Source organism: Pelobates fuscus, chromosome 1 (genome assembly GCF_036172605.1).
Source record: "Pelobates fuscus isolate aPelFus1 chromosome 1, aPelFus1.pri, whole genome shotgun sequence".
In the NCBI taxonomy this organism is placed as follows: domain Eukaryota; kingdom Metazoa; phylum Chordata; class Amphibia; order Anura; family Pelobatidae; genus Pelobates; species Pelobates fuscus.
Window position 1 is genome coordinate 281,068,304 of NC_086317.1, and position 21,127 is coordinate 281,089,430.

The 21,127-nt window shown below is 37.8% G+C and overlaps 1 protein-coding gene across 1 annotated transcript; it reads right to left on the reverse strand.

Moving 5' to 3' along the window:
- Positions 1-262: 262 nt before the first annotated feature.
- Positions 263-20,722, reverse strand: MIS12 (MIS12 kinetochore complex component). Its single transcript, XM_063444602.1, has 2 exons — positions 20,426-20,722; positions 263-976 (listed from the first exon to the last, which is right to left on the reverse strand). Exon 2 carries the CDS (start codon positions 950-952, stop codon positions 296-298), a length of 657 nt encoding a protein of 218 aa, XP_063300672.1. The 5' UTR covers positions 953-976; positions 20,426-20,722; the 3' UTR covers positions 263-295.
- Positions 20,723-21,127: the final 405 nt, after the last annotated feature.

A 21,127-nucleotide genomic window follows, 5' to 3' on the forward strand; every position in this document is an offset into this window, starting at 1 on the left:
CACACAAAGAAGCTCAGCAATGATTTAGGAAATATTTCATTCACATGTTAGCAAGTACAATTATACACACAAGGAAAGAAACTTTGTGTACAGGTAATAGTTAAATTCATTTAAATAAAATACAACCTGCTGCTTCTTTATAGCAATTGTTTAAGCCAAAACGGTATATAAAATATTTAAACTAAAAAATGTAGTTGTTAGATTATATATTAAATACTATATCACATTTATTGTACAATTCACACACTAACAATATACACACACACACACGCACACACACGTCTTTAAAATACAGTCAGACTTTTTTCCATGTTCTCACATTGATTGGCGTTACAGAAGATAAATCCAGTTTAACTTTTTCATTGATTTCTTCCATTGTTCCTTGAAGCTTCTTGGATGTTTGAGTCATAAAGGCAAAGCTTTCTTTCAAATCAATGTTTCCATGCTCTCTGCAAATTGTATCAAGGCCATCAAACCAAGCAAGGACATTTTCCAGTTCAGCCTGGACTGCTTTCTGCTCTTCCAACTCCGCTAAAAGGGACTGAGTGGCAAATGTTTCAGCTTTATACTGCTTCTGTAACAGCTCGGTTTCATTTTGAAGCTGTTTAAGTTGTTCTGCACTGTATGGGTATTGTCCATGGACCTTATCTTCAGGCAACACAATATTCTTGGGCACCTGCAAAACCAGCCTTAAAATACATTTTTCCATTTTCTGGAATAGGTGATTGAAGCGTTCATTTACAAACTGCAGATACTTTTCAGTGCTCTCTCGGATATGGAATTTACTAATCCTATGGCCAGGGATGCTCTCCAGCTTCTTCAATATGACTTTTTCCACAACTAAAAGCATTTCAAATAAATAGTCTTGGAATGTTATATACAACCGGAGTATGCAGGTCTGGGGTGTAAATTCAAAAAACTGCGCCTCATAGCACATCGGGGCAACAGACATTTCTTTTTTGTTTTCAGAGGTAACCTAGCCAGAAAAAAAAAAACACAAATTGCATTGACAGTGACTTTTCTTTTAAAATGTAAACTCAAAAAGATCATGTAATTAAATTAAGAAAACAAATATGGTTTACTCCCAAACACACTGCTTAAGGGGGAAGCATTATTTTAAGTTAACTACACAACGAATAAAGTTGAAAACCACGATAACATTTTGTCATGTGATGCTTCATTTTCATTGTTTCTAGATCCAAATATGCTTGTTTATATTTAATTTACACTTACAAATGCTATTCCAAAATTACAGATTCAGACACACACACACACACACACACACAGAGATACACACATCTATCTATATCTCTATCTATATCTATACACACACACATACATACATACACACACTGACACTCACAGATACACACATACCTAAACATACACACACAAACTGCAATTTACATTTGTTAACCATACTCTGCTCCCATATCTTTTGTTTGCAGGGAGGTGAATTCCTGGGGCTGGCTGATGATGATGGGAGTCTGAAGGAGAAGCTGTAGAGCTCTCTCCTGACTCCTCCTCCTCGCTCAATTTCTTCTTCAGTGTCCTGTCAACCCGCACGGTTGTTTCTTCCTCCCAGCATACCAGTCAGTTCCTCCCAGCACTCTCTGCAACATTAAAAAAGCCCCCCTCCCCCCAGTGCAGCGATGGCGCAGCTTAGCTCATTCCGGGACACTACATTGTCCCTGAATGAGGGTGCCCAGGACAGACTGAATGAGGGTGCCCAGGACTGTCCCGGGCGATCCAGGACACATGGGCCCCCTTCCGGCAACCTGGGGCGGACCCAGAACCTAATCTCAGGAGGGGCGCTGGTAGATTATTTAAAGAAAACAATCCAGGCACAATAACTACAGCTCTCAGAAGTGCCATGGTGCCCTCCCAGGGAATAGAGGCAGTAGTGTGTGTGTGTGTGTGAGAGAGAGGGGTGCAGTGTGTGTGTATTTAGGGAGGGTGTGTGTGCGTATTGTGGGGAGTTGAGTGTTGGGGGGCAGATAAATATATACTTTTTTTTTTATTAAAAATATTTTTTATATTTCCCCTTGCCATCACTGCATTGGGAAAACTGTATATACTTTAACTGTTGTTACTGTATCCATTTGGACATTATTTTCACTAGGCCAGCACTAATCTGTACTTTTGTATGTTTGTACTTAGCGGTTACAAAATGTACTACTTATCAGCCAGTCCAAATTCATCACAAGACACCACACACAAACAAAAATAATAATAAATAAAGAAAAATCACTGTAGTTATAAGGGCAAGTTTCACACAAATATAATACAGTAAAAATCTCACCATGCAGATACTTTTACAACCACCATGGCCACTTCAGTGATTTGGCAGCAGTCAGTATGTGCAATGTTTCAGCGTGATCTTTGTAATTGTTTCCTGGGGGACAACAGCATCCCCAGCAAACTTATGACATTGGCAGCACAAAACTCTGTTAGGAGGCTGCCTAATTTTAATTCTGTGCATAGGTTATGTCTTTTGCCAGTGCGCACTGGCACGTGAAAATCTTCCCCTCACAGGCAGAGTACCTGCAAAGGGAAGCAAGCTCACCTCTCCCACCCACATCCCTCTACGTAACATTGCAGCTTTTTTATTTTTTATTAATAACTCTCCATCCCTCCCTTCACCGGCCTCTGATATTACACCAGAGGGTTATCATAACCCAACCCCTTAAGGACACATGACATGTGTGACATGTCATGATTCCCTTTTATTCCAGAAGTTTGGTCCTTAAGGGGTTAAGCAAAACCCTAAAAGGCACTGCAGCGGAGAGCTCAATGAATAAAAAGAAGTCACAAAACACCTTCAGGGAATGCTCCAACATTGGGCATACAAGCAAAACAAAGGCTAGCGTGTGATACTAGCTATTTAGATTTTTTTTTTTTGTCTTTCTCCCTTTCCCCTCTGCCCTACAATTTCAGGAACTACAAAAGGAAGGCAACTTTAAAAAAAAAAACAAAAAAAAAAAACATTTCTTTACATACTTTCCATATTTTTGTAATGCATTAAAAACGGTAGCATGTGATGCCACTGTACTGAATAGTCCATCTAGTACCAAAACTATTTACAAAATAGAAATTTAAGGAAAAGATTGTAGATAAACGAAAAACAAACAAAACTTGCACACATCTTGTCATCTTCACTCTATGGATACTTTAGTGTTATGCAGCCCAGATGGAAAAGTAAAGTCACATCATTATTAATATTATATTTTATTAGTTTGGAATAAAATGTATGCGTTACATCACTGGTAAATTCCTTGTTAATGGGCTATTTTCCTATAAATCAGATGAAATGTTCATTTCTGCAAATTTGTTCTCTTTATGCCATCTAGTGACAGAAACTATAACAACAAGTGTTTCGGTTATAATCATTTACGGACATCTAAGGGACAAAGAAGAAAATTGATTACTTAAATCGGATATATAAATAGGACTAAAAAACAAAACAAAAAAACCCTCCTCTATGCATTGCAACCTTTACGAGATACAGCACAAAAACAGCCCTACTTAATAGACAAACACCAACACAACCCTCTTTTTTTGTTATTGTAAAAACAGCAAAATTTTAAAAAAGTTTAACCCCTTAAGACCGCAGCCAAATGTACAAGTTGTGATCCAAAAAAAACGTAAACAAAACCTGGCATTTGCACTATATGTCTGTCCAACCGTAATTCACCTCTTTCATATTTGCACCCACACTTATTATATATCATTTTATTCAGGGGAAACAGGGCTTTCGTTTAACATAAAATATTTAGGTATGGAACATAATTTAATATGAAAAAAATATTAAAAAAATGGGAGAAAATAAGATTTTTTAAAATTGTTTTAGTTCTATGTGACATTTTAACTGTGAATGTCAAAATACTGTTTGCTTTTACTGCAATACAATACACATTTGTATTCAGCGATGTCTCACGTGTAAAACAGTACCCCCTATGTACAGGTTTTATGGTGTTTTGGAAAGTTACAGGGTCAAATATAGCATGTTACATATTTCAGTTTTTTTACATTGAAATTCGCCAGATTGGTTACGTTGCCTTTGAGATCAAATGGTAACCCAGGAATAAGAATTACCCCCATGATGGCATACCATTTGCAAAAGTAGACAATCCAAGGTATTGCAAATGGAGTATGTCCAGTCTGTTTTAGTAGCCACTTGGTCACAAACACTGGCCAAAGTTAGTGTTAATATGCAAAAAACGAATTTGAACGCAAATTTTGACCAGTGTTTGTGACTAAGTGGATACTAAAAAAAAACTGAACATACCCTATTTGCAATACCCTGGGTTGTCTACTATTGCAAATGGTATGCCATCATGTGGATCATTTTCATTCCTGGGCTACCATACGGTCTCAAAGGCAACCTGGCGAATTTTAATGTGAAAAAACTGAAACGCAAACCTTATATTTGACTCTGTAACTTTTGAAAACACCATACAACCTGTACATGAGGGGTACTGTTATACTCAGGAGACTTCGCTGAACACATATTAGTGTTTCAAAACAGTAAAATGTATCACAACAGTTATATCGTCAGTGTAAGTGCCATTTGTGTGTGAAAAATGCAAAAAATGTCATTGTCACTGACGATATCGTCATTGTAATATATTTTACTGTTTTAAAACACTAATATTTGTGTTCAGCGAAGTCTCCTGAGTAAAACAGTACCCCCATGTACAGGTTTTATGGTGTCTTGGAAAGTTACAGGGTTAAATATAGTGCTAGAAAATTTTATTCCCTGAACTTTCGGCCTGGGTTGTCAGGCAGGTCCTGCAAATTGTAATTAATAAAATGACCTAATTATGTAAAATTATTACATAAATATATACGTAGAATTATTATATATATATATATATATATATATATTTCGTTCTACATGTATTTTGATATCAATATATATATTAATTTTAAAATACAGTTAGAACGAAATTACGCATGTTTATATATTTTTTATTTATTTTTTTAACATATTTATATATTTTTTATTATATATAAATATATATATAATGAAAATTATATATATATTTAATCAATATCATTGTACGTGTATTTTGATATTAATATATATATATATATATATATATAATTATGCATATATTAATATTAAAATACACGTAGTAGACAGTGTATGTATATATATATTCTTAGATCATACATACATATATATATATATATATATATATATATATATATATATATATATATATAAATATATATAATGTTATTTTACACTGTTTTAACATTTTAGTTTATTTTTTCAGACAGCAGGGGGAGTACCTGTCATTACAGGCACTCCCCCCCTGCTGGCATTGACACGGACGGCTATGCCGTCCATGTGATCGCGAGGTCCTCGCAAGGACCTTGCGATCACATGGCCCTGGGGGGCCGAAGAGGACAGAGGGGGACTCCCTGGGCTCCCAGGTAAGTCCCCCATACCGCGATCGCCGGCGTGGGATCGCGGGCGACCGGGTAAGTACAAAAGATCGCAGGACGTTCTATGCCGTCCTGCGGCGTTTAGAGCCACCAAAATAAGGACGGCATAGAACGTCCTGCGGTCTTAAGGGGTTAAATACGGTATAATATGGTAAGAAAACGTGTTTTCCAATCTGACTAATTGAGGGCCACACCTGTGTACAACACATGTTCAAAAGCCTGATTCTGGGGGCATGGCTTACTGCCAATATGGCCAGACGTGTTTCTTCACACCTCCAGCACAGTCAAAATCCATTTGAGCTGTAAATGCTAAAACAGTGCTGGATCTGGTCTGCACATACAGTGGACCAACACTGGACCGTGAGAGTATTTGTGAATGTCCCTTCGACACCAATCAGTAGAGAATTTGCACAATCCGACCATGCCTGGAGGAGGCGGCTGATACTCTGACACTTACTCTTCTTTAGCCCCGCAACCCCCCCCCCTTCCCCGAAACGGCGGAGGTTATCCTGGTCCCCACTAGGGAAACTTACCTCTCTGTATCAGCGGAGTCTTATGCCTACTCAGAGGCCTTGTGACATTCCTAAACTAGCAGACACGCCACAGCCTTCAGTGTCCCGGAAAGGCCCAGGAACTCAGAATTGCAAAGAGTGCTTTGAAGAGCAATTTGATCAGCTCATCTAGTTTTGGAACTGCATTGCCCACCGACCCCTTTCCAAAGATATGCCTACTAATCTGACCACCAGAGATGCTTTGTCAGATTGGCCACCTTGCACCAGGCTGGGGGTACCTCCACCCAGCTGCCCACATTCCAGAAGAGCCCTTCGATTCATAGAACCAGTGACCCTACCGAATAGAGATGGAGGATCCGTGGATACACTACATTGGCTCACCCTAAGGTCTGGGCTCAAGGGGATGAAGACTCTGGGTACAGCAACCCTACCTCGGATTTTCAATGTAAAGTCTGGCTAATCTTGCAGGACTACATGTTGGGGAGAGCTGCCATCACGCCTAACAAAGTGACAGACTGTATCTTGCAGCCTGCCAGCGGCATTGGATGATTCCAAACATCTTTGACTGAGGAGATCCTGCCTATATATTGCTACGAACAAGTTATTGATGCAGGGATCTCTGTCCTCTTCTCTATTAGGTCCAATACCCAGTGGCATAAAAGTTTTGTTGCATATGGCAGTTTAGCATGTTTGATCACCTATACTATAATTCTTTCTTCATGTCCAGAAGACTTTACTGATGCACAGGTTTAGTATTGAGCCAGGTTTTTATATAGCCAAACATACCTAGCCTGACAGACCAAGTTTTCTGCAATTTGCTTTTTCCAAGGTCTTGATACTTCCGACCAATACAAATCACCCTTCATAGACTTGTAAGTTTTTGCTTGTTTTCATTTACCAAAAACAGTGCGGTATTACTTGATTTTTTTTTATGTCTCAGCTTAATCACTTGTACTATTGTACTCACAAAATATCACTCAAAGCCTGTGTATCTTGGTATGCACTACAAAAATAAAATTTACAACAAAAAAAACACAACCTGATTCTAAGTCCATTTGGAAATTTATTCCAAATGAGTTTTTTTTTCTGGAATGAGGGGCAAAGCTAATATGGCAGACTTATAATGCAGCAGTCTGCAAAACAGTTTTTTTTCCCCTTTGTAAAAACTATAAAGACTTGAGCATGCAACAAAATAAATACGTAATGCATATTTACAAAGCCAAAGTCTAAAGTGCATTAAAGGAACACTATAGTGTCAGGAATACTCCGGCGATGACTCAATCCATCTCTATGCAGAAAGTTCAGTGCCTCCACGCAGAACATAGAGAAGCTGAACATCAGTGCTGCACGTTATGTTGTCTCTGGAGGTGTACCTAGGCAGTAATTTAACCCCTTAAGGACGTAAGACGGTTCAGGACCTGAACCGTCCTAAATTTAAAATGTACTTACCCGATCGCCGTCGTTCCCCCGGCGGCGATCGGCGTTGCTCCCGTTGTGGGGAGACTGCCTGCAGTCTCCCCATGGCGGATTAGGACCCCTGGGGCCATGTGATCGCCCAACAAGGCGACCACATGGTCACAATAGGTGTCCTAGTCTCTGCCTGCAGGGGGACTGTCTGTGCTGACAGGCAGTCTCCCTGCAACTGTAAAATCATAAAAAAATTTAAAGTGAAAGTTAATAAAAAAAAATATTATATATGTGTATATATATATATATATATATATATGATATATAGACATATATTATACCTATATAATATATGTCTATATATCATTTTTTTAATGTCATGCTAAGTGTATTTTTATATCAAAATGTACATATATTAATATAAAAATACACTTATAATTAATTTACACACATATATAATATATATAATAACTATATATATATATTGCATATATTATTATAAAATACGAATAATAAATAATTTAAATTAAAAAAATTAAAAATAATAAAAATTTAAAAAAAATTATATATCTATACGAAATGTTATTCTAACTGTATTTTGATATTAATATATATATTTATATCAAAATACACTTAGAATGAAATTGTATATATATCTATGTATATATAAATAAATAAAAAGAATACGAACTATTCATATGTCCATATACAAAATGACATAAATAATTATATAAATATACACGTAGACTTCAAATATATAAATATGCACATATATTTAAATTCTACGTGCGTATTTATGTAATATTTTTACATAATTAAGTTATTTTATTGATTGCAATTTAACCCCTTCAGGACGGAGTCAATAGTGCACGTTCTGATCAAAACAAAACGTAAACAAAAACTGGAATTTGCGCTATATGTCTGTTCAACCGTAGTTCCCCTCTTTCAAATTATATGCACCCACACTTATTATATATCATTTTGTTCAGGAGAAACAGGGCTTTAATCTATCATTAACTATTCATATATGGAACATCATTTATTATGAATAAAAGTAAAAAAAATGTGAGAAAATAAGATTTTTTTTTAAATTTGCATTTCCGTCTGACATTTTAACTGTGAATGTCATAATACTGTTAGGTTTTACTGCAAAAAAAATGCACATATTTGTAATCAGCGATGTCTCACGAGTACAACAGTACCCCCCATTAACAGGTTTTATGTTGTTTTGGAAAGTTACAGGGTCAAATATAGAACATTACATTTTCAAATTGAAATTTGCCAGATTGGTAATGTTACCTTTGAGATGGTGTGGTAGCCCAGGAATGAGAATTACCCCCATAATGGCATACCATTTGAAAAAGTAGACAAGCCAAGGTATTGAAAGTGGGGTATGTTTAGTCTTTTTTAGTAGCCACTTAGTCACAAACACTGGCCAAAGTTAGCGTTCATATTTGTTTTTGTGTGAAAAAAGCAAAAAACGAATATTTGGCCAGTGTTTGTGACTAAGTGGCTACTAAGAAAGACTGGACATACCCCACTTGCAATACCTCGGGTTGTCTACTTTTGCAAATGGTATGCCATCATGGGGGTAATTCTCATTCCTGGGCTACCATACGCTCTCAAAGGCAACATAACCAATCTGGCAAATTTCAATGTGAAAAAAATGAAATGCAAGCCTTATATGTGACTCTCTAACGTTCCAAAACACCATAAAACCTGTACATGGGGGGTACTGTTATTCTCAGGAGACTTCACTAAACACAAATATTAGTGTTTTAAAACAGTAAAACATATTACAACAATAATATAGACCATAAAAGTGCAGTTCGCTTGTAAAAAATGCAAAAAACGTCACTTTTACTTAAAATATCATCGTTGTAATACAATTTACCAGTTTGAAACACGAATATTTGAGTTCAGCGAAGTCTCCCGGGTAAAACAGTACCCCCTATGTACAGGTTTTATGGTGTCTTGGAGAGTTACAGGGTCAAATATAGTGCTTGCTAATTAAATTCTCTGCACTTTCTCCCTGTGTTGTCATGCATGTCAATCAAATTTTAATTAATCAAATCACATAATTATGTTAAAAGATTATTTAAATATACATGTAGAATTTTAATATATATGCATTTATAGGTATTTAAATTCTACGTGTATACTGATGTAATCTTTTATGTAATTATATGTATTTATCTATATATATATATTTGCGGTTATTTGCATTTTATATATAGATAGATATATATAGAATGTCATTCTAAGTGTATTTTGTTACCGATATATATATATTAATAACAAAATACAGTTAGAATGAAATTACATATGCATATATAATTTATATTAAATTTTGTTTCAATATTTAATTTATTTATTTTATTATTTAATTAATTTATTATTTTAATTATACGTATTTATATATAATATATATATGTACATCTATTATATATATAATATATATACATATTATATATATGTAATGTCATTCTAAGTGTATTTTAATATTAATATATATACTTATATTAATATTAAAATACACTTTGTATGACGTTACATATATATAATATGTATATATATTATATATATAATATATATACATATTATATATATATAAAAATGCATTTATTTTATTTTTACACATGTCTAATTATTTTTTTTAATTCTTCCCACCAGCAGGGGGACTGTCTGATATTTCAAACAGTCCCCCTGCTGGCATATCCACAGCCAGCTATAGGGGGCCATGTGATCGCTCTTTGAGAGCGATCACATGGCCCCCGGGGGCCTCATTTGCCGTGGGAGGGCTGCCTGGGCTGTGAGGCAGTCCTCCCGAAGCGGATCGCGGCGGAGGTAAGTATAACTTACCTCCTGGGGCTGCAAGCCGTTACGGCGTGCTATGCCGTCATAACGGCGTTAAAGCCCACTTAACCCGTGACGGCATAGCACGCCGTAACGGCGTTAAGGGGTTAAGGGGTTAAGGGACCTGCCTGCCAACCCAGGCCGAAAGTCTAGAGAATTTAATTTGCTAGCACTGTATTTTACCCTGTAACGTTCTACGACACCCTAAAACCTGTACATGGGGGGTACTGTTTTACTCGGGAGACTTTGCTGAACACAAATATTAGTGATTCAAAACAGTAAAACATATCACAGCGATGATATTGTCAGTGAAAGTGACTTTTTTTGCATTTTTCACACATAAACAGCACGTTTACTGATGATATAATTGTTGTGATACATTTTCCAGTTTTGAAACACTAATATTTGTGTTCAGCAAAGTCTCCTGAGTATAACAGTACCCCCCATGTACAGGTTTTATAGCGTTTTTGAAAGTTACAGGGTCAAATATATGGGTCAAATATTTTTACATTGAAAATGGCCAGGTTGGTTACGTTGCCTTTGAGAGCGTATGGTAGCCCAGGAATGAGAATTACCCCCATGATGGCATACCATTTGCAAAAGAAGACAACCCAAGGTATTGCAAATGGGGTATGTCCAGTCTTTTTTAGTAACCACTTGGTCACAAACACTGGCCAAAATTAGCGTTCAATTTAGTTTTTTACTTTTTTCACACACAAACAAATATGAACGCTAACTTTGGCCAGTGTTTGCGACTAAGTGGCTACTAAAAAAGTCTGGACATACCCCATATTGAATACCCTGGGTTGTCTACTTTTAAAAAAATATGTACAAGTGGGGTGTTATTCAGCGATTTATGACAGATAATAGTGTTACAATGTCACTATTGATACATTTTAAAAATGTATGTTTTGAAACCACAATATCCTACTTGTACTTATAGCCCTATAACATGCAAAAAAAATAGCAAAAAGCATGTAAACACTGGGTATTTTTAAACTCAGGACAAAATTTTGAATCTATTTAGCAGTTTTTTTTCCATTCGCTTTTGTAGATGAATAAAAGATTTTTCACATAAAAGTCAAAAAACATGTATTTTTTTCAATTTTTCATTTTTTAAAAATTAAATTACATGAGATTATATAAATATTGGTATGTAAAGAAAGCCCCTTTTGTCCTGAAAAAAACAATATATAATTTGTATAGGAACAGTAAATGAGAGAGCGGAAAATTACAGCTAAACACAAACACCACAAAAGTGTAAAAAGATGCCTGGTCGCAAATGTACAACATCGCAAAAAAAGTCCAGTCCTTAAGGGGTTAAACAATGCCTTTTTTCTCTGGAAAGCAAGTGTTTACGTTAAAATGCCTACAGGGACAGGCTATATACATCAGAACAGCTAAATTAAACTGTAGTTGTTCTGGTGATTACAGTGTCCCTTTAAAGTTGTATTGGTGACTGCGGTGCTCCTTTAAGTTGATGTTAGTGTCTGTTCCTTTCAATTCTCTTATGCCAACAATTACCACCTTTTTGTTGGTGCCCTTCCCATTACAGATTACATACTTACATTTTTTTATTATTTTTTTTAACAGTATTTAAATAATTTTGATTCATATATTTTGCCATAACTTATTCCACTTACAGTATTTGTATCTTGATTGGTTTCCTGCCCACACTATATGTCCTACACCTCCTACACACTATATGTCCTACATCCTCACAAATCTTTGCTATAATTTCTATTGTTCCTAAGATATTGTACCGTTATACTCCAAATTGTATTACATTACTTGCAATTTAAACATATGTAATATTGGATTCCACCCCTTGTAATTTATTACAATATCAAATAAGTAATGTGCAATGTAAGGTTAGAGAAATTTTTCCCAGGTGACAAGTCATTATTTTAACCCCTTAGGACACATGACATGACATTCCCTTTTATTCCAGAAGTTTGGTCCTTAAGGGGTTAAATATAATCATATTGATGCTAGGGTTTGTCATAAAAAGGTTTCCTATTTCTCTACTGGCTTTGCCTTTTCTTACAGGCAGATATAATTACCGTATATACTGGAGTATAAGTCAAGTTTTTCAGCACATTTTTTGTGCTGAATAACCCCAACTCGACTTGTACTCGAGTCAATGTCTGTATTATGGCAATTTACATTGCCATAATACAGACAATGGGGCTGGCAGAGAGCGCTTACCTCTCCTGCAGCTCCTGTCAGCTCCCTTCTCCTCCGCGCCGGTCCGTTCAGCACCTCTGTCAGCTCCCAGTGTAAGTCTTGTGAGAACCGCGGAGGGTCATAGTGCGGCTCTCGCGAGACTTACACTGTGAGCTGACAGAGGAGCTGCACGGACCGGCGCGGAGGAGAAGGGAGCTTACAGGAGCTGCAGGAGAGGTTAAATGCTTCCTGCCAGTCCCCCTCCCCCCCCACTGAACTGCCAATGCCACTGGACCACCAGAGAGTGAGAGCCCCCCCTCCCTGGCCAGCTAACAAGCAGGGAAAATAAAAATAATAATATAAATAATAATAAAATTAAAAATAATTGAAAAAATTAAAATAATTGAAAAAATTTTAAAAAAAAAAATGCCCACCCCCCACCAAGGCTCTGCAACACATACACACACTGCATTCATTATATACACACACACACTGTAAATAAATATTCAAATAATATAATTTTTTTAGGATCTAACTTTATTTAGAAATTTACCAGTAGCTTCTGCATTTCCCACCCTAGTCTTATACTCAAGTCAATAAGTTTTCCCAGTTTTTTGGGGTAAAATTAGGGGCCTTGGCTTATATTCGGGTCGGCTTATACGGTAAGTGGTTTTGATAAATACATGCCAGTATCTGAAAGGATAAAATTCAGTGAGAAAACTGCATAGGTAGGTTGTTCCCACTTCCCTGGACAAGAAGCTCCGAAAAGATATTTTAAAAAAATGTGTATATATATATATATATAAATGTAAATACACCCGCCTACCTGCTCATAAAAGGCAGTAACCTCCTTCCATCCACAGTTTTCTAAATAACCATATGGAGACCAAATCTTGCAAAATATAATTTATTATCCAATGGGAGGGAAAGAATGCAGTACTGCCACTCTAAGGAAAATCGAATTTATGGTAAGTAAAATTACTGTTTTTCCTGTCGTAAGTGGCAGTACTGCACAAGTGGGATATAGCAAGATCCCTAAAGGCAAATGGGCGGGTAATTAGTAAACCACAGCTTGGAGCATGAAAAACAGCTTCAGGGGAGGAGAATATGTCCAGCCTGTAATGCTTTATGACAGTGTGGAGTGAGGACCAAGTAGCAGCTTTACAGATATCTTCTGGAGAAGCCGATGACCTCTCAGCGCAGGAAGTAGACATGGCTCTGGTGGAGTGTGCTTTGACTGGAAAGTGCAGGGAGACATTGCTGGTTTTATCGGCCAACTTAATGGCCTCAGTGAGCCATCTGGCTAATGTAGCCCTTGAAGCCATCTTGCCTTTAAGAGCACCTAGAAAATAAATAAACGGTCAGAAATCCTGTAAGGTTGCTGATCTGCAGAGGTATATTTCCAAGGCCCTTCTAACATCTAGGCAGTGCCAATTCCTCTGTTTCCATAGAGTGGTCTTGACAGAAGGAAGGCAGAACAATAGGCTGGTTGAAGTGCCGTCGAGAAACCACTTCAGGTAGAAATGAAGGTCTGAGGTGTAATATCACAATGTCTTGGTGAAAGATTGTAAATTCTGGAGCAGAAGACACAGCTTGCAGTTTCCCAACCCTTTTGGCCGAAGTAATTGCTACCAAGAAAGCAGTTTTAAAATGTCAACATCTTCAAAGAAATCTCTTGCAAAGGTTCAAAGGGGGAATTGCACATCGCCTTAAGTACTACAGACAAATCCCAGGTGGGAAAGGTAGAAATATGAGGAGGAGGTTTTAGATAAACAAACTTAAATAATCTATGATGAAGCCTGTTGGATGCCAAACCTTTACAATAAAATGAGGGCAGTAACTTGTACTTTACTTTAAGCAATGAGACACTGAGTTGAAACCTGATTGAAGAAAAGTCAGGATACAAGGAAAGGAAGACCAACCATCGTCAATATCCCTTGTTAAGCACCACTGTTAAATCTTTTGCCAGATCCTGAGGTAACTCTTAGTGGAAGACTTACGAGTGGAGGACAGGAGGGTGTCACAGATGGAGTCTGAAATACCCTGCTCCTTGAGAATTATCCTTGCAGCAGCAAAGCCGTCAATCGAAACATCAACGTTTCCATAAAGACGTCTGGGTGTTCCAGTAAGGAAGAACCCAACGAAAGACTGCCAGCTGATTGATTTCAGAAAACCAGCTCCGGTTTGGCCAATAAGGAAGGATAGCTAACACCCTTGCCTTGTCTTCACAGATTTTTTTTTTGTACAATTCGAGCTATTAATGCTACTGGAGGGAAGACGTATGCAATCTTGAATTTCCAAGGGATTGAAAATCCGTCCAGAACTAGAGGTAGATCTGGTTTCATAATGGAAGCAAAGTTTCTTACCTTCGCGCTCAGTCTGCTGGCCATAAGATCCATCTCCGGTAGTCCGAAATTTCTGACTAGGATCTTGAATGTGTCTAGATGAAAGGACCAATCTGTTAGAGTCCAGCGTTGCCTGGATCGTCTGCCACTATGCTATCTGAGCATTTTATGTAAGTTGCTGAAATGGACTTCAGTTCTATCTGAGACCAAGCCGTGATCTGAGCGCAGAGCCTTTTGAGTGTTATTAACCTAGTACCGCCCTGACGATTCAGGTAAAAGACAGTAGTGAGATTGTCTGATTGAATTCTCACCGATTTGTTTTGGATTTCTAGATTGAAAGCTAGAAGGGCATTCCACACAGCTTTCAATTGCCTGCAGTTTGGGGACTGAGCAGCTTCAGTTTGGGACCAGGAACCTAGGTGAAAGAGTGTGCACCCCAACCTGTGACTGATACATCTGTATTTATGGTGACCTCATTTCTTTGCTTAAATTAGAGATTGATTTAAATGAATCTTGAGTCCATCCACCAATTCAGTTGACTTTTTACTCTGAGATTTGCATCTCTTTTGGACCATTTGGACAAGAGGTCTGATCTGAGATCTTTTCCACTTTACCGCCGGGATGGTGGATGTAAGGAGGCCTTAAGTAGCTCATTGCTTGTCTGACGGAAAATTTATTATTTTTCTGAAGAGTACAAATCTCTTGTTTTATTCTTCTTAGTTTCTTTATTGACAAGAAGATTTTTTGAGCCACTGAATCCACCAGCAGGCCTAGAAACAGTATCCGTGTGGTGGGAAACAACACTTATTTTTTGGAATTTATTATCCAACCGTGAGCCTGGAAAAACTGAATCGTAAGCAGAAGATTCCTTTCCAGCTGTTCCATTGATTCTGCCTTCAGCAGCCAATCGTCTAAGTAAGGTATGATGGCAATGCCTTTGATTCTCAGTTCGGCTGTTAAAGGTAGAAGGATCTTCGTGAAAATACAAGGAGCTAAAGATAGGCCAAATGGAAGTGCCCTGAACTGGAAATGGAGAAGTTTTTGTTTGTCTGATTTTATTGCACTCCTGAGAAACCTTCTTGAGCTTCCGGCCGTAGGCATCCTTGAGATCTATTTTCGCCATGTCATCTCCCTTTTGAAAAATATGAGTGACGGAAAGGATATTTCCCATGCGGAATCGTTAGTACGGAATGCAGGAGTTGATTGTTTTTAGGTCTAGAATAGGACGAAAACTTTTGTCTGTCTTATAACGAGAGTAAACACCTTGGAACTTGTCTGGCGTCAATATTTCCTTCTTTAATCCTGGTAGCCCAAACCTGTCTTGGCTGGGTATTCTCTCTTGCCTTCACGAAATGGTTTCCGAAACCTTCTAGATTTATCTTGGAACCGAAAGGATCTTTAAATCCTGTATTGAAACCTCTTGGTGTTAGATGATCTGAATTCTTGTGGCAGGGCCTTTTTAGTATCAGCCACTTGTTTAATAATGTCTTCCAGTGTAGATCTGAACAGTTTGTTCCTCTCAAAGGGCAGTTCACACAGATAACCCTTAGATGCTGTCTCTGCAATCCAAGATCGGAGCCACAGAGCTACTGATGATAGACCCATGATTCTGGCAGAAAGTCTGAGACATTCTTAGGTCATATCTTGAATAAATTCATTAGATAGACGTAAAAGGTTAAAAAAAAAAAAAAAAGTGCGACAGGACTTTGTCTGCAACCATATCCTCCAAGAAGAGCCAGGCACCTTGCGCCTTTGCTACTCTCGCTCCTGAAATAGCAGCTTTGCATTGATAACCTGCAGCCTGATAAGCCCTTCTGCAAAATGTTTCTGCACGCTTATCCATAGGCTGAAACCTGAAATTACCCCTATAGGAATTGTCAACTTTGGAATTGGATGTCAACTTTCGGTAGATCTTTCGTCACTTTGCAACTTAAAAATCTATTTAAAGTGTTTAAAAACAAAAGCCCGTCTTTCAAGATTTTTCCACTCCCTTTGGAGCAGCTCCAGAATTCTGGAATTAGTAGGGAAACCTTTTGCCTTACTTTTAGTGGGTTCCATTCCTTGAAATAAGGCAGAAACTTCCTTAACCAATTTTGTTAAGTTCCTCTGGAGGAAAACCTTCATCCAGGCTGGAAACTTCCGATCTTGAAGAATTTGAACATTCACCTGAAGACAAATCTGATTGCGAAGATGACTTCAAACGCTTATTTTTTTTAAAAATCTTCCTTCTCTGGAATCTTAACAACACCGCTGTCATGCTTTACCAAATCCTTAAATTATTTAAACATTTGAGATAGGTTTTCCTGAAACCAGCTCAAAAAAAGATTGCATCTCTTTGTTTTTATTTTTCTAAAGATTCTGCAGCATCCTAGTTGCACGTCTTTTTTCTACATCCGTTTGCCAGCGGAACAGCACAGGTGTTTACCTTTACATGTAGCCTTCCTTGGTGGTGGAGACGCCATTTTTTCTTAGTCCTTGTCTAGGGATGCAGGACTGAACATATCTGAAATAAAATAAGAATATCACTAAAAACAGAATAAGAAATAAAAGCCGAGGCATTTTAAAGTAGAGACTAATAAATCTCACCTCAAAATACCTCACTGTGTGGGAGGGCTCGGGCCACTGTGAACAGGATACTGGCAACCACACAGATGTCAGTCTGTTCAGTACAGCTTATAGTGCCAATCATGTAGCAAATTTTCTAAGTTCCGATCGCGCATGTGCGATATTGGCACTTCAGGGGAATGCAAGGCAACCCGGGCGTGCGTTGCACTGCTGTGCGCAAGGCCTGCTCCTGGATTGGAGGGCCGCCCGGGATTTCCTACTTAATAATAATAACAAAGTATTTAACCAGGAAAGGTACATTCAGATTACTCTGGTTTCCAAGTACGTCCTGGGGATGTTACCTTAGCCCAACATCCAGGGGTTGTTACTATCACCCAATTTATAAAGTTAGAACAGATTCTGCTGATGCATTAGCCCACTGAGCTACTTCCTGCCGGCATAATGAAAAAAACCCTTCCACTTGCGTTTCATAACGCTTGTGTGGAAGAGTACCTCTAAGCTCACCTCCCAGGGAGGTTTAGGGACCACATCTCCCTGGCTGCAACCTGTGAGCCTCATTAGTCTGTCTTGGAGCGTCTTGTCCATCCCGTTGTTGGGACAAGAAGAACTGTGGATGGAGCTGCCAGCAGGGGGTGTAAAAAAAATGTAAACATGTTAAAATAAAAGTATATATCTATATATCGAATATATATATCGAATATATATATATATATATATATATACACACACATATACACACACACACACACACACCTTATATATATGTAACGTGATATGTAATTTATTTTAATATTAATATAAGCACATATATTCTTAAAATACACTTAGAATGACGTTACACACGTGACGTGATATAAGATATATACACATTGTATATATAATACATATATATATTGTATATTTATATATGTATAATTACAATATTTTTTTAAAATTTAAATTATATATACATATATAATCTCATTCTAACTGTATTTTGTTATTAATACATATATATTGGTAACAAAATACACTTAGAATGACAATCTATATATAAAATACAAATAACTGCAAATATTTATATATAGATAAATATATATAATTACATAAATAACTACATAAGTATACATGTAGAATTTAAATACATATATATATATATATATATATATTATATATAATAATTCTATGTGTATGCGTAAGTAATATTTTAACATAATTATGTGATTTAATTAATAAAAATTTGATTGACGTGCCTGACAACCCAGGCAGCAAGTGCAGAGAAATAAATTTGCACGCGCTATATTTAACCCTGTAACTTTCCAAGACACCATAAAACCTGTACATGGGGGGTACTGTTTTACTCGGGAGACTTCACTGAACACAAATATAGTGTTTCAAAATTATATATTTAGTAAAAGTGAAGTTTTTTGCATTTTTCACACACGAACGGACGATATTATTGTTGTAATAGGTTTTACGGTTTTGAAACACCTATGTTTGTGTTCAGTGAAGTCTCCCAAGTATAACAGTACCCCCTATGTATAGGTTTTATGGTGTTTTGGAAAGTTAGAGAGTCAAATATAAGGCTTGCATTTCAGTTTTTTCACATTGAAATTTGCCAGATTGGTTACGTTGCATTTGAGACCATATGGTAGCCCAGGAATAAGAATGACCCCCATGATGGCATGCCTTTTGAAAAAGTAGACAACCCAAGGTATTGCAAATGGGGTACGTCCAGTCATTTTTAGTAGCCACTTAGTCACAAACACTGGCCAAATATTTGTTTGTTTTTTTTTGCTATTTTCACACAAAACCAAATATGAACGCTAAACAAATATGAACGCTAATAAGTGTGGGTGCACTTAATATGAATGAGGTGAATTACAGATGAACAGACCTATAGCGCAAATTCCAGTTTTTGTTTACATTTTGTTTTGATCAGAACGTGTACTATTGACTCCGTCCTGAAGGGGTTAATGCAGCTCAATGAGGAGTATTTGCAAAGCAGGTGCTCTGAGCAACTGCTGCCTCCAGAGTTTAGCTCCACTGAGCTAAAAAAAAAAACCAAAAAACAGGAAATAGCAGAACCTGTGGGCCAATTGACAACCAGGGGATTGTAACAAGGTTAATTTATAAAATTGTGTAAAATAATAAAAAAAAAAAAAAACTTAAGTAGTTTTGAATGTCCTTTTGACAACTGCATAAATTTTTAGAAATATGGATTGTCCGGTGTTTTTTTCCTCTCTCTTTCCCTTTCTAATAACACGGCATTACTTTTTTATTAAAATCCTGAAGTGAAATTTCATGGTTTGTTACAGCCTAAGCAGAAACACACGCACGAAGTTCGTTTACAGCTCTGGTTATCTTGAACATACATCCCACCTAGCATTATAAGCATCTAAAACTATAAATACCATGGAATATATTGTCTATTAGTCTGAAGTACACTTTGTGAGAAGAGACACAGTGTGCATGTTCTATTAAATGCTGCAGGGTTATGGTGCCAAGAGTGTTCTGTCAACATCCCGGTGTCGTAACAGTGTTTGACACTTACCCGGATGCCAACAGACACTTACCCTGCGTCCAGTCTCCTGGAGGAGCTATGTGTGTTTTATTCAGGGCAGAAACCCATTACATGGCTGAGAGTGATCAGCCAACATGATATGAACACCCATATCAGCATTCGTCATCCCTGGCTCAAGAAGCCAGGTCCCAGGCAGGTGTCAAACTGGGATAAAACAGACTGAGCTGGAAAGGCGCCTCTCCTGACACTGAATACATTTATCCTATAGACTGTAAGCTCGATTAAGCAAGGTCCCTTTTCAGCCTATTGATCCCGTAACTTTTCTTGTAATTGTCTTATTTATAGTTAAATCCCCGCCTCTCATAATATTGTAACGCGCTACGGAATCTGTTGGCGCTATATAAATGGCGTTAATAATAATAATCACCACAGTGCTCTGCAGTGGTTATGATGCACAGAGTGTTCCTGTATTGATGTAATTGATACCAGTTTGGAGCCATTGTGCTTATTGTCCCAGGACATGTCTCAATGCATCCTTCCTGGTAAAGCATTGTATAAGCCGACCATTTGCCGGTACATACAGCGGGACACTGAGTGACACCCTACCCGGGGTTTACCTCTCCACATATCCCTGGGGGTCAAGGCTTGTGTCCGGCTTCTCAGACCCTTCTATCAGCCTTTAACGGGCGCTGCCTTTTCCCGCCACAGCCAAAACAAACTGAGCTACAAGGCAAAAGCAGTCGATGGCCAAAGAGTAGAGTGAGCGCCAATGAGACGTTACGCGGCCCGTTCCCCATTGCGCAGGCCGAGTGAAGCTAGCAGCGACCATCTTTACTACTGGCACGCCCGGCTGACTGCGCACTCTTTTTATCGTTCGCGGCGCGATATAATGATTAGTGTAATATTACAAATGTGAAGCGATGGTTGTGTATCGAAACATTTCTAAAACGTCACTAAATTAAATTACGTGACGTCACCAAAGTGCCAACTAAGACCTGCTAATGCCAATGCTCTAAACACTAAAGGGAAACATCAGCAGCCGAATTCTTGGTATAATTGACCCATTTTTAACCCCGCGGAATGGTATATATCAACAACCGTGCCTTTGGGGGACAAAACAAAGTCTAATAAACCGCATGTAAGAGACAGAGCCCTGCGCCGGTGACAGGAATGCAGAATGGAATTGTCTCTGGTGTTTAGAGCTCAGGAGATAACCTCCAGCCTCGTGATCCCGGTGTTAACCAATCACAGCTGACCACCAACATACACGCGGCCCAATGGCGGCCAGACGTGACATATCGCAGTGAGTAGGCGGGGCT

Excerpts from the sequence above, each read along its gene's own strand:
- MIS12 (XM_063444602.1), bottom strand. The coding sequence starts at position 952 with ATGTCTGTTGCCCCGATGTGCTATGAGGCGCAGTTTTTTGAATTTACA.